This window comes from Zonotrichia leucophrys, chromosome 3 (genome assembly GCF_028769735.1).
Source record: "Zonotrichia leucophrys gambelii isolate GWCS_2022_RI chromosome 3, RI_Zleu_2.0, whole genome shotgun sequence".
Taxonomy (NCBI): domain Eukaryota; kingdom Metazoa; phylum Chordata; class Aves; order Passeriformes; family Passerellidae; genus Zonotrichia; species Zonotrichia leucophrys.
In genome coordinates this window covers 91,557,147-91,580,923 of record NC_088172.1, presented here as the reverse complement: position 1 = coordinate 91,580,923, position 23,777 = coordinate 91,557,147, and the positions used below count along the sequence as shown (strand labels likewise).

Genomic DNA, 23,777 nt, shown 5'->3' with positions numbered 1-23,777 from the left:
ATAGCTATGCCACAGCATTGGAGCAAGGCTAGAGTTCAAGAGTTAGGTAATTGTATCTCTCAAAAAGGAATTGCCTCAGACCAGTTAATTTGTCAAGATAACGAATTGCAGCAATTCTCCTCATTTGGAGCTGGGCCACTAACACTGATCTGAACTGTATTTAAACTCTTGATGACAGAGACTGAAAAAGATATTGCAATACTGGAGGTACAGGTTCCTAAAGCAAAACTGCATGTACAGCTAGGGCTGAGAGGCAGCAAGGGCATGCGAGTACACATCCTGCACATCCCTTAGATATGAAGAAATTCCCTGGGGCACTGACTCTGGTGCCTGGGCAGGCAGAGTTCATCTTGAATCTTTGGGAGTGATTGAGGTCCAAAAAGGATAATGTAGTACCCATCAAGTCTCAGTTTCTGCAATATGAGATAACACAAGGAGAATTTTTACCTCCCCCCCCTTCCAAATAAAGAAACATACCCCAAAAATACTAATTTGAAAACTTTCTGGTAGCAGCAATAAAAACTCCTCTGAGGGTCTGATGCTGGGATTCCCAAGGCATTGTGTTCTGTCATGCATGTCAAGTATGGTTGCTGCCATAATTTTCTGTGCCACAGCAGGCATGAACAAGTTTGGAGGAGTAAAAAAGCAGAAGAAAGCTTCAGTGAAAACACAGGCTTAAGCCAATGACTGTCCCATTTCTGATGAAAGTTAAGTAGACAGCACCAGGTATAATGAAATTATGTATGTTCTTGTGTCAGACCTTCTCCTCTGGCTGCCAGGCATTCCTTCTTCCACAAGAGAGACATGGACGAGAATAAATCCTGTACATTGACTCAGGGAAACTGAAAGGAATCTCTGACTCCTGCCTTGCACTGGCACACCCTCTCCATGAAAACAATGGATGGAAAACTAAATGGGTTGTTAATTCTGTGACTTTGTCTGTGCCTTAAAAAGCATCAACATGAGAAATTAGACAGATTATTTCAGAATATTTCTGCTCAATAGACTACTTGGGAATGAAATTACTTTCTTTCTTATGTTATTCAGAATAATCATCGTCTACCTCTAAGTGCACTTAATTTAGAAAAGCAAAGTGGCTTTTATTTTGGAATAAGTGCATCCAGAGGCAGAGTTCTTTCCAAATAGCTAATCTGATCATTGCCACATGTAAACAATTTATGTAAACATAAATTGATGAGGATGGTAAAGAACTCATGCAGGTATGGCCTGGGACTCCTTACTCAATTTGCAAGCACGTACTTACACATATCTTCCTCAGGGCTATTATGGTGATCAACCGACCTTACAGAGAGCTAGGTTCAATTTAAACAACAGTCATATGTTTGAAAAAGAAATGAGCTTTTGGAAACTGCTGTCCCCCAAGTTCCAAGTCTATTTTACTTTGGTTGATCCTCACTTTTAAATATCTGTCAAGTGGTAATCTAGGATTTAGTAGATCTCAGAATTGCTGATTGCCCAAAGGGTTGGGTCTAAGGCTGGTAGGGGGTGGAGGTGAAGTGTGTGCAGCCTCTTCTAGAGCAGGTGAATGGCTGCTGAAGGGTGACTCTACATTGCCTGCAGCTGCTCTCTTGGCTTTGGCTAAAGCAGACACGTCTTACTGTGTGCAGACTGCAAAGAGAGGCTTAAATGCTAAGGTGGAAAGTTGTGGAAAGGACAAATCTTTGCAAGGTGGGTTTTCATCTGGTGCACCCTGTTGGGTACTTATCTCTTTTTCTTCCCAAGACTTTGCTGCTGCTCCAGTGCTCCTGGGAAGGAAGGGCCACCTCAGACTGGAAATCATGTGTTTGCCATGGCTTAGTGTGTGTGTCCACACGGCGTGGCAGCAGCAAGAGCCATGTGGGAGATGCAAAGTGACCTAGATCAGCATTCCTAATTCCTGCAGCCATGCTACCTGTCCTGTGCAAGTGATGTGAACCAAATACCAGTCACATTAGAGACTGACCTTGTTTTCTTGGAGAAACTCGTGTAAAAATGGATATAACAACACTCTTGACACTTACCTCACAGGATGTTGTGAAGCTTAATTAAATGTGTGCAAAAGCATTTTGAGATCCTTAGATGAAAGAAGTTTTTATAAATGCAAATTATAATAATTACGGCCAGTAACCACCATCAACTACTGAAACAATTAATTCAGGTTGCCACAGGCCATCACAGCAACGTGTGCAAAGAGGAATCAGCCATTTAATGACATATATGTTGCGTGAGAACTCAAAGCCTTAAAAATACTGTAAACAAAGAGGAAAAAACTAGACACTCAGGGCTTGCCTCTGAGGGTGCTGTTGGTGGAAGTTTCCTCGATTGTTTCTGCCACCTCAGTGTTTGCTTTGCGATTTGTCCCCAGAAAGAGCCCACCTTAAAGATTGCATTGCTGGGATCATTTTATGTCCCTACGATTTTTAAATTTAATGTGGGAAGAAAACTGAAAATGACTGCAAACACCTTGGCTTACAAAAATTTGCAAATACCTGAATATAACTCTGGTTTTGGTTAATTCTCGCTTCACCCGGACCCCCAACCCCCAGCCTCAGCCCAGCCCACTTACAGCATGGCAGAATAGACTTTGGCTACAGGGCATTATCCAGCTGACTTTCCAAGGGGGAAAACAAAAGCCAAGCAATCAAGATGTGTCTGGCCAAATACTTAAAGGCCCAGTGCACACATTTAGTTGACAACTGACTGAAATTTGAACCATTTTGTTCAGCCTTTCTTGTTGCTTCAAAACTGATTTGGACTTAAATAGCTAAAACCTACAGGTGTTTAAATGCTCTCCCTTGTCAGCAGAGCAGCCTCATCAGATATGGTCTGAGGATGCAGTCAGACTGGAAGAGATATCCAAAGACCCCACAGGTGAATCCCAAAGAGCAGGCTAGCCCACCTGTGGCCCTCAGGCTTATTTTGCTTGCCTTTAAAGACGAAAATTCAGAGAAGTAGGAGTTACTAAGCACCCAACTTACCAAAGCAATTAGGCTAAATGCACTGCAGCTAGAAATTTAAGCAATGCACTGAATTTAATTTGACAATTCATGGATGTAAAATTGAAAGCTTTAACAGCAGCAAATTAAATCAGCTTTCTGACCAAGTGAAAAATTCTATGCTATTGAAGTTTGAAAATTGTGAAGTACACACCTCTTAAAAGGAAGGTTTTTTCTTTTTCTTTTAATGAAGAAAAACTTGGGACCAGTTACTTGCCTAATCCAAATAATGAAAAAATGGGAATACTACCTGTAAATAAAACCCAATTTATAAAACAGCATTGCTTTATAACCTCTGCCAGCCTAACGTATTTGTAGTCAGTGGGTTTCACAGAAAAAAAATGTTACTCATGCTGGAAGGTTGTGTGGACTAAACTTATTCTGACATCAACAAGCTTAGTGTGTACCAAACCTGAAAATTCTTATATGTTTTTTTTTCAGTCTCTTTAAAAGTACTGAATTTAGGATAGTAAGTTGGTAATGTCTCAGGCAAGTTTTCATAAAATGAGGGCCAACTTTTCATGGGGTCTGTGTGTGTCTCTGCATAGAAAATTAGCAACACTGATGCAATGCATAGAAAACATGCTACACAGCTGGTACCAACATGTTGTTTTAAACCTGCAAACCCTCAGACTTTAAGGTAATGTGTATATATGCAAACTCTGTGCTTGCACACACACACACACAGAGAGAGAGGATATGCATAAGGGTATCCTGGAATCTGGAATCACAGAATATCCTGTTGCTAAGCGCTCTTAATGACACTTATACAGTGCTCTGCTCAATGTCTCTTGGCTAAATCCTCCAACATAAGACAAACCCTGGATACATTTTCTAAATGCACCTCAAGGCACCAGGACATAAAAGGAGTTGGGGTATGTGCATGCCTCGTTTTACCCATCTCCAGAGCACCCTGACCGACATTTTACAATTTCTGCCACACCAGAAAGGTGTGGCTGGAAAGGCACTGAAGCAGATACAAGGGCAGGTCCTCTATGATATTTGCATCCTGTCACTCACCTGCTGCAGTGCTTTGCTGCACAGACTTGCTGATAACCACCAGCACATTCTGTGGTTTGGGTGCCCAAAGGCTTTGAGAAGCTGATGTGACCCTATTGGCACCGAAAACCCCGACTGATGGGTTGATACTTTCCTTCCCACCCTTTCCCACCAGAAGAGACTGATTTAGAGGAAAACAGCTTTGGAAAGGGGACACACTACACTTCATGTGCCCTGTCGAAGGGGAAATGCAACACTGCAGGAACAGTGGGTTTTTCATTCCCAGACTGTTCATTCCACTCCCTGGGAAGATCTTCGCCCGACTGATATCCCTCAATTACAGAATGGCAGGAATACCAGAGTGTTTTTTCTTTTTAAAACCTCACAGAGGTAGTTTACACTATACACTGCCTCCTGCAACCACCAATACTTTCTTCCTGCCTATTTAAATAAACTGTGTCAGCAGGAGCAGCGACTGTGGACACCGCTTGGGAAGCTCAAAGCCCTGGAGGGAGCTGTGGGCAGTTCCTGGCATTGCTTGTGCTTCTGAAGGTAACCAAAGAGGAAAGTCCATGGGAAGCAATGCAAAAAACTGATGCCTCAATGCCAGGGAAGAAAAGTCACTATGGTTCCTACTGGTGTCTCCTCACCACCCCATTTCATTCCCTTTCTTGCTCCTCTTTTCATTGAAGCAGACAACAGGAGTTTGGAGATTAGCTTCTGTCTCAAACAGAGGCTCAGCTCTTCAGGAAAAAAAAATTCATTTTAAAGGAAGGTAATTAACCTACATTGCATTCTCTGATATCTGTTAAATACAGCATTGCTTGTCAGCCACTCCTTTTATCACTTAAAGTGCATTTTGTATCCATGGAAAGCAATTAATGCTCAATGGGAAAAATTTGCCCTTCCAAAGGCATCTTTCCACTTTCCTGCATTGCAGCAGTGATCTTTTTTCCTTTCGTATGTGCCACCACCAGTCCTTCTTGCACAGATGTGCATCATCCAGAGATGTTTATCTCTACCTGGCTATTCCTGTCCCTTTATAGTCCTTCCTTACAGCCTGACTGCTCCCTCTGTCTTTTCTCTGGCTTCAGGTGGAAACACTTCCTCATGTTTTCTGGCACATTTTTTGACTGGTTTAGGCTGCAGTTGGGAACTCAGTCCATTGCAGGGAGGATCCTGGCACCAGGATACTTTCTGAACTGTAAAGAGTTGCTTGAAGCAACACTTCTCTATAAGAACAGTGCTTAGGGAAAAGCAGGCCTACAGCTTTCTGCTGCTTTCAGGTCTGTTTGACTGATGATTTTGCTTCAAAACCAGCAAAATTACCTTTGGGCTCACCTAAACCAGCTGAGGCAGAGCACCATGTTAGAAGCTTGTGCCTGGCCCTTGAGGCTCCTCTTGTGCCTCCCCTGGGACCCCAATGGAGCAGGGGTACAAGCAGCCACAGTGGCCAGTGCTGGGGTTTTTAAAACTGCTTGCCTAGCTGGCTTTTCATCTGTTCCCTTTGTACCACAAACATGAAGAAGAACCTGATCTGAAACCACATGTGAAAATAAGGATCTCTTCAATTTATATTTCTGAAGTCAAAATAGATGTGTTATACTTTCAAGCTCCCCCAACAGCACTGATATAAAGGTTTAATCACTGCTATTTAAAATAATACAAAGCAAAAGTGAGTTAGGATGCCAGTAAGCCAGAGCAGAGGAGACAGCTTTCTAGGCAAGCTGAGTGGCATAAGCAGTGGGAGAACATCCTCGTGGCAGCTCTTAATATGAAAATGGTCAAGGATTACTTCACAGTCTTGCAATAGCAGATGGCTGGAGCCATTTAATCAGGCATCTTTTCTATTCCTAAAGCCTATAATTATCTGTTATAAGGACAACATCAAATTGGCACACTAGTTTTCCATTTCCCATCCCCAAATTGAAGGGGGCCATGGCTACCAAATTTTGTCAGGCTTTACTCTCATGAAGAGACTTGCAACTGCCCAACTTGGGGAACTGTAGCAGAGATGGTACCTGAGTATTCCTGTCCTGGCTAGGATTACCCTGGGCTGTGCAGTGCGTGCTCAAGAATAACCACTCCTGTGCCATGGAGTTACTAGAAATCTGGAAGGAGGTAAAAGAAAAGTCAGCTTGCTCAGATGCTTATCACAGCAGCATGGTGCTACTTGAGATTTAATCTATCAGTATAAAGAAAAACACCTACAAATTTAAGGCATGCTCAGAACCTGATCCCTTTCCAAGCAGAAAGGTGAAGGCAAAGCTGAATCCCAATGATCCTCTGGCACAACAGATTCCCTGGTCCTGGTGAAGGCCAAGCTGGTTTAACCATTATGCTGAGCTGATCAAAATCTGATTAAAAGTGAAAACATTTGCATTTCCAAACATAAGGCAAAAAAGAGGCTATCCTACGAGTATAATTAATATATTCTGAATACTGCTACTGCAGAATATTTTATAGATTACTTTTCTTCTAAAAATACTTTTCCCCCCTCTCACAAACCCTGTCTTTTATTTTAAAACTTTTAAAACTCCCATACAACCCAAACCTGTTTGCTACATTTTGGGAAGTGCCCAAAGCTTTGTTTAAAAACAATTTCAACTTCTTTGTACACATTGTGTATTTTACTGTTTCTTCATCCTGCATACCACTGATAGACAAAAAAAAGGTACTATATCTGACAAAAAAGTTCCTTTAAAACTAGTTTTAAAGTGTTTAATTCTTCTCTTTGAAAGGAGTGGACTTCAAGTTGTAATTTCTAATACAGTATTTTAAACAACTTGTGAAGGACTCATCTATCAGCACCAATATTGTCAGACCTCAACTCACACAAGTAATTTAACATTTGCACTGGGCAAAGCAGTTTACCTCCTGCTGACTGCAAATTACTGATAATATTGACTATTTCTTTTGCCCCAAAATAAGGTGAGATCAGTGTGTGCAGAAACTCTTCTCCTGGGTTTGTAAATATTACCCTTCTTTGACAACTGCAGCACCGGGAACCTGAGACATGCTGAATGAAATGCAAACAGACTTATCTGTTAGTAAATAATTTCAATTAGGTGATGGAAAAGCACCCGGAAATAAAATGTTTATTACTTTCTTCAGCCATTCCTTCCCCTCGGTTTCACACTGGGTTTGCCCCGAGTGGACAATGAGAAGTTTAGGATGGGGGTGGTATCCCTGCACACCCCAGCGCAGCCTTTGTGTACCATGGTTGTTGTCACACTGACACCTAATGGCAAACACGAACGAGAGGATTACACTGATTCCCCAGGGGTGTGCTTTCACCCCATGTGGCAAAAGTTACAGAAAACAAGTGAGCTTAGGAAATGGACTTCACCTGGCTGTGCGGTCAGCCAGAGGGAGGTGACAGCGAGGGACCCTGGCATGCCATGGTGCGGAAAGGATGGGCAGCCTGCCACAGAGAGGTCACACACTGCCCAAAGGAAAGCACAACCATCCAAGGTTAAAATGAAGAGGCCACAGTAATCCAGAGGGTTTGTGATGGTTGTACAGGTCAAATTACATCCAGTTCTTTGCCTGCTGTCTTGGTTCTGTCCCAACGAGTGCACAGCAAAACTCCCAAACACACATGGGAATAGGTTGGGGCAGCACAGCTGACAATAATACACAAAAATAAGACACTGACTAAAGCCTGTGCTTCCTTCATGACTGGTTGAGGAATTTTTCTGGCATGTTTTACTGTTAAAATTCTGTTTGTTACAGTGATCAGTGTGGTGCTAACTCTTCCCTTACATATCTGAGGCAATGGCAGCACAGTGAGCAGGGTGATCTGGGTTCACACTGCTCACACCCTCACAGAGGGTGCCCACACAAGCTCCATATTTGCCTTCATGAACTAAAGATTTTGCCCTTTGGTAGCTAAAAGCAAGGGCCTAAGTTAAGCACTTTGTAGCTCTTTTCTTTGGCCACAGTGCATCCTATGCAGTAAACAAATAATTAATTGTAGCCATCATCTTGCATTTGTGTGATAAGACTTTGTATTATTTAAGCAGAGGTGTGGTGAAATTTAGTAGTGAATTTCAAACAGCGTTTAGGACTGGGTTCCAAATTCTTCAGAGGGTAAGCTCATGTAAAGCTCTTGATGGTTCACCAGCACCTACCAAATAATGTAAAAACACATCCTGGGATTGTTCTGCAAGGTGTCTGGGATGGCCCCAGAGTTTGCTGTTCATCTGGTATGCTTTAGATGTATTTGGAGGTCTCCAGGGGGGATTTCAGCAGCAAGACCATTATCAAGAAAAAGGACTAAATTCAGCAGAGGTAAATGAGTAACTATAGCAAGATGTAGCACAGGTTTCATTAAGGAAAAAATATGATCTAGTTGATGTGAAACAATGTTAAATCTTTGGAAAAAAAAAATAGAGAAACCATGTTTAGATTTTAACACAAGACTACAGGAAAGAATATTGACTTCCACATTCCTTACAGGGAAATTTTTAAAACTATCAGTTAAGTGGTTAATCCATGGAATCTAATTTATGTGAGAAACCTACCCCAACTTTTTACTGATGTTGTGGTGTCCCTGGGCTGGGAGGGCAGGAGGCAGAAATCAAGTGGCTGTTGCAGCTTTGATTATCATAAAGATGATAGCAATGTGACTGCAGTAAATGACTAATTAAAGTGAACACCGTACATGCTTATAATCTATCATTAATGATATCTTTCCATCGTATTAAAATATTTTGCCATTTCATAATATCAACATTGCAGAGATAACCAACTGCCTCACAATATGTTTTTAAGACTGAATGTATAGTTTGAAATCTAGTATGATTCAGGACTTTTAGTGTCTTGAATGCTGTGAAAAATATTATTGAATGGCAGGTATTATTCATGCATGAGTTGGGGAGCTGCAGAAGTTTCATGGCACTGAGATTTAAAGTAAAAAGAAGTGTCAGTGCAGACTAACTGACAGGATGGATATTTAGGGAAAAACATATCAAATAGCTGAAATTAAATACAGAATGTATGTTTAGGAAAGAAAAAAGTCATTAATTCTGCATGTACTTACTGCCTTGTGCTAGGCACTGCAGATCACTTTTTCACCAAGGGTTTTTCTTAAACAACTCTCTTCATTTCATCTTCTGGCCAAGTGTGACACTCCAGAAAGTGCAGGACTGAAAAGTGCAGTGGATGCAAAACTCACCCCTGGGCCCCGTTGAACTCTTCCCTATGCCTCTCACCAGCCGTGTCCTGATTAGACTGTCCCACTCCTGAGATGGGATTTTAACAGGGAACTTGGTTTGGTTAGGCTGGAAGCACTCAACAAGTACCACCATCAGGTTATCAAACACCCTAACACCTGTGCTGGGAATTTTTCAGGGGTGAACTGTCAAGCAGTCTCTTGTGTAGGAGTCTTTGGAGGAAAACAGCCTCAACCTCCGTTTTTGCCGTCGGCAATTCCACAGTATTCCCACATAAGGACCTGTGGTGTGCCTGGGGAGTGCAGTGAAGGAGGAGGAAATAAATAAATTGTCCTTCAATGTGCTTGATCTAACAACACATGTGCAAGGGTTCTCATATTTACAAGAGTTGTTCATTCTGAGCACAGGGACCTTCAGCTTCCTCCTGATGCTCACTGTGCTCTGCCTGATCACTACTTCTAAAACTCTCCTGCACAGGGAATACTCAGAGATAATTCTTTGGTAGGTGATTCTAAAAAACCTTAACACTAAGAGACTCCAAACCAACATTAAACTGCCTCCTCACATCAGCCCACCATCGCAGCTCTTTTCCAATCGCTGGGCTGTCACGCAGCTGATGTGATGAATTACAGCCTGTCACATCACGTTACATTACGCAGAGCAAACAGGACAAAACACATACCAACTGCCATGCAAATATGTGTTTGCCAACGCTCTGCAGGGCGCAGAAGGGAGCGCACCCGGCGGGTTCCCCGTCGGAGAGCGAGAGGCTGAGGGACGGCTCCAGGGTGTGTGAGACAAACATGCCCCTGACGCACCACGAGCACACACATCCACAGCTCCCAGCCAGCTGCAGCGCTTATGAAAGCACCTCCTGCTTGTGATTACTTTTTTGTTCTTTCAGGAAACAAAACAAAACTGTTTCCCACAGCGGCTTCTGTGATGTCATGAAGCAAAATACAAATACGTAATAATTCCCCTGGCTTGTGTTCAGATTCTGAGCTATTTTCATGACTGGCCAGATTTTGGCTGTGTATGTGTAAATATAACACCCACTTATGTACACACACACGTGCATACTATGAGATGTGTGAATATATATTACATATATATTATGTGGCTTTTAACTGCAGTCTTTTAGACCACATGTGGGCCTTTTGAAGCTAATGGGAGATTTACCAGGGGCTTTTTCACAGAGCTGTAGGCAAGAGTGGAATCCAGAACATATGAATATTATACTACAGTGTAAATCATCTAGTTTGACCTACAGTGAATTAGAGGCTATTACATTTCATCCAGCTATCCTACACCAAGCCAGAAAAACATGTGTTTGACTAAGCAGAAATTGTATTTGGCTAAGACCTATTTCCCAGAAAGGTATTCATTCAGTCTTCATGCAAAGACACTTTCCATGCGTCAATTTCTTTGATAGTTTGTTTCAACAGTTATTTTAACTATGTGTGCTTTCTATTTAAATTTACTACAGTCTATGGACTGAAGTCAGTGATGAGAAGCCAAATTCCTACTTAAATTCCTAGCTACAATGTCAACAGCTTGAGTACTGACTTGCTTCTCTTCACTTCAATGCCATGCCATGGGCATCCCTCTGAAATCTTTTATGCTAAACTGTTCTTTATCATGTTACATCCTCCCCCAAGGTGTAGCTCTGTGAATTCCTTTCACTTTTGAAACTTTCTTCTTGATCTGTTGCCACCGAAAATATGTTGTTTACTTGGTAATTAGTGTCATCCATTCACTGTTGTCTATGTGCATCAACTTGGCTGGGGGTTATAGGGATAAAATGGAATTATACTGAAGAGATCTGAGATGAGGTGACCTCACATGCCTTGCAATATCCTACTTGTTAGTAAAATAAAACCATATCAGGTACAGACAACTCCTTTCAATTTTTAGAATTTGGAAATACTGGAATTTTTTTTCTTGTTTGTTTTTTTTTATAAACCAGTCATAGTATGTGACTTTTGGTACAAAAAATGGAAGTCCCTAAAACTCGCAAAATGCAGTTAATCTATGACTTCTGGTAAGATTTTTTTCATAATCAATAATTTTACTGCTGACAGACATTACAAAATATGAGAATCATTAAAATATGAAGGAGAAGGTGTCTTCATTTTGGGCATATAGTTGTGCTTTTTAAATCAGTTCTGTAGTGGGCCAGAATATGCCACTATAAACAAGGGGAAAAAATGGAAGGCCATGATAATTCTAAAGCTTGACACAAAACTATAAATCTCTTTCAAGAGAAGATACACAGATCTTTGTGGAGACCTCTGCAGCTAAGCAAACCAACTAGCCTTTGATGTACTCATAATTATTAGGGGCTGAGGATTATGTCTTCAGGCAAAGCTGTCTAGAGGTGGGAAGGTATAGATCAAAACTGACATCATGACACAAGCAAGAGGAGAGGTGAGATGAGGTGGAGCCAAGAATAGTTTGGCATTACTGTAGACTTCAAGCAAAACAAATGACTCCACTTCTTGAAAAGAACACAAGTAAGTGCCTCTAACCCTCAAGAGAGGAAAATACTCAGTTCCAGCTGGAAATCTAAAAACAGGATGCAATGCCATGAGCGCTGGCTGCTGCTCCCTCCTCTTGAAGCCACTCTTACACCTTGGTCCTTCCAAACCAGGTCTTTGCAGATGGCAGCAGTCCTGGTCATATCATGCCCACCCATGAAATTGTTGCATCCTAAAACCTCCTTCCAAAGCCCACTGATGATGGCAGAAATCCTTTCACTGTGCTTAATGGGCTCTTTGTCAAGTGCTGTGTGTGGCTTGATATGTTCAAGAGAGTGTATATATGAGCACAGTTAAATAATTTCAAATTACTATGGATCTTCAAAGACACTCATCTTGGGTGGCACAAAATTAAAAAGGTGCTTGTGGAAACTAATTTCTTGCCATAGGTGAGCTGCCAATCATACTTAGAAAGCATTTTTCATTAAAAATGTTTTTCTGGCTCTCTGGGGGAAAAGCTACATTATTAGAAAAATAAAAGCAAAGGGTTTGATTCCAGAGGTTTTGATTGACTTAAACTGAAAATAGAAACAAATAAATAGGAGATCTAACACTTACACTGAAGGGGGCAGGCTCCAAAAAACTGTGGTATGAATAGGTGTCCCTGAGCCCTCCCAGATCACAGCTCACCTGTGTCTGGGACAATACCTTTGAAGCATGAAGTGAAATAAAAGTCATTAAATAAAGGCCAAGATTCTCAGTTAACTTGAAACTTGATAGATGACAAGAGAAAGCTGCATGTGCCAAGGAAGAGCAGGAAATGAAGAAGGCTTTGCCATCAGTGTCAGAGAGGGTATGTGAGGGTGAGGAAGAATATTGCTTGAGAGATGAAAGGAGTCATCATGGATCAGAGGAGAAGGAAATGTTACCAACTAGGCTAATGCAAGGCCAGAGAAGGTTACAAACACAGGGGGACAATTCTAAACACGGTCTTGAAATGCAAGCAGGCTCCCCAGGACTGTCAGGAAGAGGGGAAGATCTGAGTAAATGATAAGTGATCTGGAGGTAGCAGACTGCAATGCAAGACCAGACTGGTACCTCAGACAAAACACCGTAGGATGTGTCATTATTAATTATCACAAAGAACGTGTAAGCCATTCAATATAAAACACTACCACAGAACTAAGATAAAATTAATTAATTCTCCACTTAGGGTTCAAACTGGAGATGGTCCTTGCCAGTAAGGTGAAACATTTAGGGTCCCTACATTTTAAATGTCATTTAACAAACACTCTGGGAAATTAGACTTCAGTCTCTGTGAGAACTGATAAGATTCCCTATCTTGCAAACAGTATGGAATACTTCCAGAAATATTTTAAAATTCTATTTTAAATGGAAAAACCTCAAGCACTTTCATGAGACATTAGTGAACCACCAAAATGTTAGTCAGTCCTATCTAGCATTTCAGAACAATGCAATTATCTGAACATCAGTGTTTTTGTTAAGATACCTCTGTTAGAAATGTTGCCTAAACATTAGTTACTAATATTCTGAAATTCTAAGTAGAAATACAAGGTTTTCTAATTTGCCTTTCAACTATGCAGTGGTTATCTGTCTTGTCACAACATGAATCCCTTTTGGGTGAAAGCTGTTGATTTTGAAGGTTAAAATCACCTTGCTAGGCCCTAATGTAATTTGTTGGAAGTTGGCCTTGGGAAACTTTCTGACACTGCCTACATATGCTCTTCGTTGGATATTCATTGAGCAATGATGTCTGAAGGGCTGAGCTCCTCACCTCCATGATCATTATTAGCTATGGCATTTCTTAACAGGCTCTGCCATGTCAGTTCTTTGCAACTCAGGTTTTACATTAGCAACCCACACTTTACAGCACCAAACAGACTCACTCTCCCACCACAGAAAATACTGTTCCAGGAGAGTACATGCCAGGTTACGCTCATAAACAGAATTTATTCGTAACCTACATATATGCCAATATTGAATAAATTATTTATTCTCTCTTTTAATCAAGTGAAATGAGGTGCACAGCATACATTTTAGGCAAGGCTAAATGAGAACTCCCTGACCTCATTAAGGAACTTGTGCATCAACTACAGAAATAATTCAACAGAAAATCTTTGGAAGAAGAAACCACAGGATCCATGGCCAGTGGTCTGCTGATCAAATAAGGGTGGGGAAAGGGAAGACAGCTAATGCCATTTCTGAGATGTACAATGCCATTACTTCAATATTCTCATCCCTCAAGATGCATTTTCACAGGCTGTCAAACATAAAATCTTATGAGAATATTGATCCTCAGAAGATTTTAATCAGATGAACAAAAGATATGATTCTGCCAAAACCATAGTTCACCTAGCACTTCCTTTTGCTCAGCAATATTCTCACCAAGCTACTGTGTTCTGCAGGTCTACAGATGTTTTTACCAGATGCCCACAGACCTCCTTAGCTCCTCAGCTTAGAAGGTGGCCTCTTCAAAAGAGTGTCCAGCAAACTGCAATCACGTGATGATAAACTGAGAAGAGCCAAAATTCAGAAAACCTTAAAATAATCAGCCTATTTTTAGTTTTATCTTGACACAAATATTGGTATAACATGTGTGAGGAGTCTACACATATAGAATTCTGGATGACATCTATAAATTATAATTATATTGTCATTCTGCATTATTTGTAGGAGCTTGAAACTTTTCCTGGAAGTCTGAGTTTGAAATACATTATGCTTGAAGTGAGCCCTGTACACAGAAATATCTTGACAAATTAAATATATCTGGGGCAAGATGGAGCACTCTCAAAGGCTTGGGAATCAGCCAGAAGCAATGACTCATCTTATTTTCAAGCAGTGCTCAGTGCTGAGCTGAGGTTTGGGGATGGGCTAGCTCAGGAAATTTCATCAGGTATTGACATATGACAATGGTTCGCTTTATATATATTTAAGAAATAAGCTGTAGTGTGTCCAGTATAAGCTAAATAGCACTGGTTGCACCTTGCTGCTTAGGTTACTGTCTCTTTGTAAAAGCCTGAAGTGGGTGTTCAAGAAGTTTGGGGAGAAGTGTGACCATTGGTGAACTGAGTGGCTGCCAACTCCAGAGAGCAGGGACCAGCTGAAGATGTCTGGGTTTGGGAAGAGGTCAAGGACACAGACTTGTTTGAAATTGCATTTTAAAACTTCTGGCTCTGGCATGTTTTTTTTTTCTCCCCCTCAAAGTATTAGAAAGATACAGCAATTTCCATATAAAGCACTCATCATCTTTTGTTTTCATTGGGTCCACGAAGTTCATACCTCATGTCAACTTTTTTGCCAACAACAGTTTATGAAATAAAAGCATCATTAGAAGGGACATTGCAATAAAGTATAACAAAACAAAACCTGTGGCTGAGATTTCACATGTTTAAGGTGAGACTGAATCTGCAGCGAAACAAACTCATGGGAGATTCCTGTTTATTTTCATACAAAATGAATTGGATGCAAATTCATTACTGTTTAGAGAATGAATCTCAGTGACAGTTTGTCCCTGGGGGCATTGAAAAGTACTTTAAATCATCCTGATAGTTAATTATTCAGTAAAAGTCTTTATCATATAAAATTACTTTAATAATTTATGCTAATGGAGCATTGCAGACATAACTGTAGGATTGGTCTGGAGGAGGGGAAGACTTTGTGCCTGCACATTTACTGCTGAATTGAGTTACATGTGTATGGCATTTTATAGGCAAGGAAGGTATCAGTGATCACCTGTGTTCTTTTCCCTACCCCTCTCCCTGTATGTGCATCTACAATGCTACAAAAGACTCTCACTAAATTTATCAATAGTCCAACTTCAGAAATCTACTAATCATGGTAGTTTGCAAGGAATTAAATGAAGATACAGATTAGAGTTCAAATTTTCTGGATTAAGTGTCAAATAATAGAAAATTATCAGATGCAAGTCCTGGGCATCTCAGTTATACTTGGTGCAGCGGAGAGGAGAGGAGAGGAGAGGAGAGGAGAGGAGAGGAGAGGAGAGGAGAGGAGAGGAGAGGAGAGGAGAGGAGAGGAGAGGAGAGGAGAGAGAGAGGAGAGAGAGGAGAGAGGAGAGAGAAGGGGAGAGAGAAGAGGAGAAGAGAAGAGAAGAGAGAAGAGAAGAGAAGAGAAGAGAAGAGAAGAGAAGAGAAGAGAAGAGAAGAGAAGAGAAGAGAAGAGAAGAGAAGAGAAGAGAAGAGAAGAGAAGAGAAGAGAAGAGAAGAGAAGAGAAGAGAAGAGAAGAGAAGAGAAGAGAAGAGAAGAGAAGAGAAGAGAAGAGAAGAGAAGAGAAGAGAAGAGAAGAGAAGAGAAGAGAAGAGAAGAGAAGAGAAGAGAAGAGGAGATGTAACTGCACACTTTGAAGAGTCGATTAAGGGATGACCTAAACAGGTCAGGTTTTTTTCAAACTCTAGTGGTGAAAGGGCTTGCCCAAAACCCCAGTTATGGTGGAAAATAGCTTTAAGTGACTTGAGAATGGAAACAAAAGACTGAAGAGTTCAGGAGAGGCACCACTTGATTCCTACTCTGCTGGAGAGAGAAGGAGAGGCTACTGTACTGCAATAGCCTTGAAAGTCATGGATTTATACATTCTACAGAAACAGGCACATAAATGCATATATGGCCTCTCTGCATTTCTAGGTACTGGAGGGGCATTCCCTTGTGTGCTCTGGGTAAACAGGGAGATGTACAGTTCTAAAAGAAACCTGTGTTACCCAAGATCTCAAAGGTTTTGTGACTGACTCACAAAACACCCTTCTGAGCTTTAATCCTATTCTAGTTCTTGGCATGGGATAAGGACAAAAGCTCAGTGCTCTCCTCTAATGATGCAGTACAATAAGCAAAAATAGAACTGTGCAAATTTTATACAAACATTTTTAGGCTTTGTGCATTTTCTTCCCTTTGTTTCCAGTGGAGGTCAGCTCCCCAGACAGAGACACCTTCTTCTTGGTTCATGCTATAAGGCATGAAATCAGAATGGTCTTATGCTTGCATACATCTCTTCATGTCAATTCAGAAGAAACACAAAGAGAAAGTGAATGAGTTGTGAGTTCCCCTGCATGAAAAGTCATCTCTGTTTCAGCTGTTAATCTCACACTGCAACTTTAGCACTGCTATTCCTTACGGAATGGCAAGAATCCCAGTGCATGCAAAGCTGCTGCTTTAAAGCCAGGATATGAAGCTGTGCTCACATCAGTAAATGTTCCATTTGAGCACTGCCAAAGTATCAATGCTGGATGTGGCTCCAGTGTGCACCAGCAAATATTTAAAGATGAGTCAAATTGCCATAACTGGCCTTAAATGTTGATATGAACAAAGATTTTCAGATTCAGTCCCTTACCTCTTGCACTCAGTTCAGTTTGTATAGCCTGAACTTTTCTATATAGCCACAGTATAAATCTTTTTGCTTCACAGCTATCCTCACACGGGTACTGAAAGGCAAAGCTGTGTGATTTTTATAAGCCTTCTTCTTTAGTTACCAATAAAAATTCTGTTCTTTAGTCACAAATGAAAATCCGGTCTCACTTTCAAAGAAAACAATGCAATCAAAACAATAACCCCTCTACAAATATAACAACATGTTCTACAGGACAAGTATTGATTAAAACAAAAGGGCTTTTTAGACACCATTAATTCTTACCAATTCCAGTAGTTATTGATTCTGCATCAATGTCATTAGCCTTTCTCTTTGCCACTTCAGCTAGTGCCAATTCACCCTTATCTAGAGCAAGGTAATGGATGTCCTTTGGAAATAAAGAAGAAAAAAGATTAATCTAAAATGAATCTCAAAGGAGCAACAAAAGGGATTTTGAAAGAAAGAGGCTCTTTTATTATTTAGATCACAAACACAGATGGAACTGATGAACCTACCATTACATTTTAATTCCCTCCAACGCAAATGTATCTCCTTACTTGTGCTGTTGAATACAGCAATGAATAAAACACTGACCAATCAGGCACTGATAAAAGCAAAGCTATTGACTCAATGCATGAAAGAAACCAATCTGTCGACTTTCAACATAACTTCTGTTGAACTAAAAGCATGTTGATAGGAGGTAGCTCTGTGTAAACCAGATCTGAAGTACTGGAACTCTCCTGGCTGACAGCCTCTATTTGGAGCATGCTAAATGCAGATGTGGTGCTTAGAGGCATGGGTTAGTGGTGGGCCTGTTAGTAATGAGTTGACAGTTGGACTCAATGACCTTTGAGGACTTTTCCAACCTTAATGATTCTATGACTTGAAGGTTTTCATTTTTTAAGAACTAATTTTTGTTTGAATGTTGTCATACACTCCCTGTTGAGGGTTGTTACCCTCACTGTTCTGTAAGACGGTCCTCCCTGTGCTGATATTGGCGGTAAAAACAGCAACAGTGGCTGCTCAGTGGTTGTAACATCCACAGGGTTGGCATGATTCTGAATCACTCCTGAACAACAAGGGGCTTTCCAAAAATGGTGTCTAGCATGAACAGTTGCTAATACTCTGGATATACTCTTTTATCTAGAGTCAAAAAACAGAGGGCTGCAGCAGGGGTGTTATCATTACACAGAATTATAGAAAGGCTTGGGTTGGAAGGGACCTTAGAGATCAACTCGTTCCAGCTCCCTGCCCAGGGCAGACACAACCTGCCCTTCCACTAGGCCAGGTTTCTCCCAGCCCCATTCAACCTGGCCTTAAGCACTTCCAGGGATGGGGCAGCCACAGCTTCTCTGGGTGACTTTTGTTCCAGAGCCTCACCACCCTCACAGGAAAGAATTTCTTCCAAATATCCAACCTAAACCTGCCCTCTGCCAGTTTAAAGCCATTCCCCCTTGCCCCATCACTGCACGCCCTTATCAAAAGTCAAGGCTTTTCATTGCATATTAATATTTGAGGTGGAAACCACCTGTACTACAAACAAAGCTCTTTGTGGGAGAATATATTCCTGCAGACAAACTACACTCTCACTGCCCTTGGTTTTGGTCCTCAAAAAGTAAAAGTTTATTCTTGACCATTAATCAAGAGACAATTAACCCCCTTCTCATCTAGCATCATAGACACATGCTGCTCTGTGCATGAACTGTTGACACAGAAAGTGAGAAAAAGAAGAAGAACAGTTGGCAAAGTTTTTCCCCCCACTACTTTGCTGAAGATGCCATTTGACATCCAAAGATTTAAGTTATTCCTTTGTTCTGCAAGCCATCTGCTTGCAGGAATTAAAAGGGGAAAGGAGTGTTTGCTGGAAATATTGACCTCTGCATGCCATAAAAGCAACTATGTTTTCCCTAATGTAGAAGATCTCAGGTGAAACCACCCTTCTTTATGTGAGTTTACTGCCACCTGCATCAATATGACAGAAACTCTTACAGGAAAAGTGACTTTACTCTAGAAAGACATGTTTAGATTTAAAAAGTGAGAGTAATAGTGTTAGGAGAAGGACATGCTGCTTTCAGTAACCTGTCATTTAACAACAAGAACAAGAACTTTAAAACAAAACTGAAAATCTTAGAGAAATTGAGATGATTGTGCAGGAAAGCCTGGAACTGACTTGCAGGATCTGCAGAGTCTGCAGGAGACAGCAGTGTCTTCTCATCACAAACACAGGTGTGACTAAAAAAATGTGCACATGTCTTGGAGCAGAGTAACGGGTTATGAACTTGTGATGAACTCTGTATTTCCTCTCTTTGTAGGCCTGACTTGGTTGTCAGGAGAAAAAGGCCTGAGCAGCAAGGTATGATTTCTATGAAGATTAAACAGCAGATACTGTCGCCTTATTTAGATAACAATAGAAGACCCAAGGGCTCTTGGACAAGTCTGAACTTACAGAAATTTGGATGTGCAGGCAGACTTACTTAAAATACATTCTGACAGTGTTTAAGGATTGTCTTTTTGTAGCTGAAACTATGAGAAGTATTGTATACCTCTGTGCAATTTCAAATAGCAAGCTTGAGGACGTAGTGGAAACAACTGCAGAAAATTATGAAGTTTTGTCAGTGAAGAGCTTGTGCACTCTGTGTACCAAAGCAGCTGTTATTTCAGGTCTTGGTTTTGCTCATTTTCTGGTTTGAGTAAAATAATGTAAAGGTGTTAGATGTTCATCATTAACTAACAAGGGCCTTGTAAGAAATAAAGGTTTGCAGTAGGTTGGCAAGTGGCTTGCTTTGTTGTTCCTCAAGTCACTGGTCATGAAGAACAATAAAAAAGTAGCCTTTGCCTCATCTCTAAACCAGCTTTAGAAACAAAAGATTACAGATATGAAATCTCCTAATTAGACCATTTCAGATCAAATTTAGGTGTTTCTCATTCAAATAAACCAGCACAAGTAGATTTTTCTAAGAATTTATAACTCTCTGAGTAGATTAAACCAGCAAACTGAAAAATAATTAAAAAAAAAAGAAGCTTTTTTTTAAACCAGATTACAGGCTGCTTTAAAGAATGACAGGAGAAAAAGGAATTAAATTATCTGAATATTCATGAAGGATTTTTTTCACACAATTACCTAAGAATTTATAAGTCCAAAGATCACATCTCTCTCAAACACAATGGTGACAATAAAAACAAATTCCAGCTGCTTATCAGGAGCTTGCTGAAAGGGCTCTATTTTATAATTTAACAGCTTGCTTACTTTTTGGACTACTTCCCTTTCCCCCTCACCTTTGTGACTCACAGAGCTGGCCATTGGCGAGCAGAAGTCATTTGAAACACGATGTGCATTTGTCTATAGGATATTTCTGGGCAACACTCCAACATTTCTTCGAAGCATGCACTTTCCTCATCAGTGTATCACCCAAGATCTGACAGTTTTATTAAAGTGTCTTTTCCTTGCATTTTTTGCTACCTTTGGTACATGGGATGGCCTTTTGAATTTTCAGCAGCTGAGAGCTGGACTGCACTACAAAAGCATTTCAAGCTAACAACCTTTCCACTGCTTGATCTTTTCTGTCACAGATTGGATCAGTCACTGTCCAATACTTGGAGCTGTTGTTCTTAATATTATGTCCTTTTCAGTTTTTTGGGGTTTTTTTAACTTTGTAGGAGATGACATTAATTGATGGACTTGGATGTGACACAAGGGTAAAGCTCAAGGAGAGACACAGGAGTGTATGTGTCTTGCTATGGCCTCATCTAGTGACACTATAGCTATAGTTGTAAGCCTTTTTTGTTTTTTCTTTTTCATTTCTTTGAAATGAAAAATTAGCCCTCAGGTAGCATTCTCTCAAACTTCTTTGCCGTCTCAAAACAAATAATTGGAATGCTGTAGAGCCCTGTTTGGTGAAACTGATGCTCAGGGTAAATTCTCTAAGATATAGGACATTTTCTTGGGAGTCTCTGGTGATGGGTACTCAATGTTTGCATCCTCCTCAACCTCTGTTGTATCTATTCCTCTCTATCCTTTCCTTGTTGTTCCTTCTCTGCTCCCCTTTAATTAACAGCTCTTTCTTATTTTGCTTATGCCATCAGGTAACTTTATTTAGACTACTGTTTCTTCTTGAAATTCCATTAAATTAATTGGGAATAAGGCGATGTGACTCCGAGAGCTATCTGAGGTTTTAAAAATGGATAAAACTACTTTAAATATATGCAAAATCAAATGGTATACTAGTAATTGCATTTTGCCTTACATAAACAATATATAGGAATCATTCAGTATTAAGCAGAAGTGAGGGATGCCCAACCTTTACTTAGCAGTAGCATTGTTATACAAATACCTAAAAGGACTGTAAGGTTTCAGGGAACAGGTTATCTAATTTTCACATGGTATTAAGCACAATGAAGCCAAATTCCCTAGAAATTACCATGCACAAATAAATACCCTTAATGACCTATGAATGTTTAAAATTCTTGAGTCCTGTACTTAGTGGACTTGCAGCAGTCCCACTGTTAGCTTATTGTAAAGTTTGTTCATTAATGACTGACTTAGACGATGAATTAGCAAAAGGACATTTCCCCAGAGGAGGCAGGGATGTGTGCTGCTTGTAGCATAATTTAGGGGCAACTATGAGGAATTTCAAAGGTAATGCAAGCAGAACGAGGACATTAAAGAACTGGTTTTGATCTCACAATGACATAAGCCAGGAGGAACTTTTCAGAAATATACATTTGTGTTTAAGGGCATTGGTAGGATGGGAAATGAAGAGTAGGTGTTGAGAGAGGAAAGAAAAGGCAAAGAGTAGGAAAGGATGGAGTTAATTGCTTTGTGAACAGTGAAACTCCTCCTGAAGAAAGTTGGAGAGACTTTTTGGTGACAGTAGAACATGTTATCTATCACCTGTGGAGCCAGGTACTGACAGTCCCTCCCTCTTGCTAGCAGCTGTGCACCCATCTCAACACCCAACACTGGTGTTTCCCACCCTGGCACAGAGGTGCTCCCTCAATCCTGCAGTCAGCAGAGGGAAGAAAAGAGAAACAGACCACATAGGAAATGCTCTCAGTCATATAAGAGAGGGCCTTTGATGCAAATGCTGGTGATATTTTTTCTGTCAGAATGGCTAAAATTAGGGAGTATTTATTATCTGTACACTGGGAGAGCCCTTGACAAAAAGCTTTAATCTGCTCCAGACATACTACAGTCTGAATCTTATATGTGGCTGCAGCAGTGCTTAGCATGATTAGGTATAAAATTTGTATTGAAGATGTTACATTCAATAAAGAGAGACAAGGAAAGAGATGATCTAAAAAGACAGAAAATTGAGAGGAGTAAACATAGAACATGTAATGAATTTCCTAAAAGTCTGACATTTCCATCACATTCTTTTGATGCATACTTAGTAAAGTTTATCGCAGTATTCACATCTTTCTAATTAGATGGAACAAGCCAGATGATTAGAGCCGTGAAAAAAACATCAAAAGGTTCACACAACTTTTTATATAATTAGAAGGGAATTTTCATAACCCCTAAAAGCAGGATTTAATTGTGTAATTTAACATACAATTTAAATATCAAGATCAAACTAGCAGGGCAAGTGACTTAATGGGATAAATGATATTAACATCTAGTGTCAAAGCTTAATTTAAACAACAGAATGTCTTCATTATGCAAAAGAGTCAAGCAAACGAATCGTTCAAAGGGCCTTTTTTTCAACAAGCCCTTTCCTATTGTTTCTTTGAAAACAATGAAATCAGCTGTGGAGCAGCAACATGCTGAGAGACTAGGAGAGCACGACTGGCTTTGTCCATCTGACCTCACTGTGACATTGTGGTGCAAGATCTTATAAAACAAGAACCTCCTGCAGTGCTCACACAGAGGACCTTTTAAGAGCTGGTTAATTTTACTTTTGTAGCTAATTAAATGGGAGGAGGCAGAGTGTGCATGAAATGTTAAAACCCTTGTGTTGATGCTGCTGAGCTTTGTTGTTTTAAAAGTACCAGCAGAAGCGTTCATAATTTGTCACTTTTCACAAAACCCCAAGAGACAAACTAAGAGCATTCAGGATCCCCAGGACATGGACAGCTCTTGTGTCCAGGATTCAGCAGTTGGACTTAAAGGAACAAATTAGAAATGTATAAGCTTATTAGAGTGAAAGATGACATTCACCCACATCAGGTCAGATGAAGAAAGGGAAAGTTTAAAAACATGTACAACAATTCCTGGAAAATTAAGAATAGCCTGCAGGCCCCACTGGGGAAAATGTCAGTGACTCTGAAGATACTAAATTCCTACTGATGAGGTTCAGGATGGCAAAGGTAGAATAGTTCAGTCTTCAGTGTGTGTGCAAGGCTGCAAATGACCTGGAACTATTTTAATGTGTGCAAAAGCTCACAAATAATATCCTCCAAGAGCCTCTGTCTCCAGAAACAACTCACCATGAACAGGTCCCGAGCACCGATGTCAACAGCCAGCAGAAATGCTTTTTCAAACCTCTGATACCTGAAAGAAAAAGGAAACACGTTGCTTGCTGAGGTTAGCTTAAGAGATGCATCAAATTTTGCTCATGGACAAGTCCTTCAATGCTCACCAAAACTGATGCTAAAGTTTTATTGGGGAAACCTGATAGGCTCATACTCAGATTGCAGAACTGTGAGGGAGTCCAGTGACTACCCTTAACCTTCTTTGCTTAAAACCTTCACCAAGTGGTTCAGTGTTGAGCCCCATCATATCTGGTTGAATCAGAAGGGAGCTGAAGATCCTAAC

The 23,777-nt window shown here is 40.5% G+C and overlaps 1 protein-coding gene across 6 annotated transcripts in view; it reads right to left on the bottom strand.

Moving 5' to 3' along the window:
- The window catches only part of WDPCP (WD repeat containing planar cell polarity effector), a 147,637-nt gene that overhangs the window by 22,178 nt on the left and 101,682 nt on the right, over positions 1-23,777 (bottom strand). For all 6 annotated transcript variants that reach the window (XM_064709248.1, XM_064709250.1, XM_064709249.1 and 3 more), the window contains 2 exons: positions 23,450-23,513; positions 17,309-17,411 (listed from right to left, as the gene is read on the bottom strand). In XM_064709248.1, the coding sequence (XP_064565318.1) occupies positions 17,309-17,411; positions 23,450-23,513 (167 nt within the window). The remainder of the gene's footprint in view (positions 1-17,308; positions 17,412-23,449; positions 23,514-23,777) is intronic.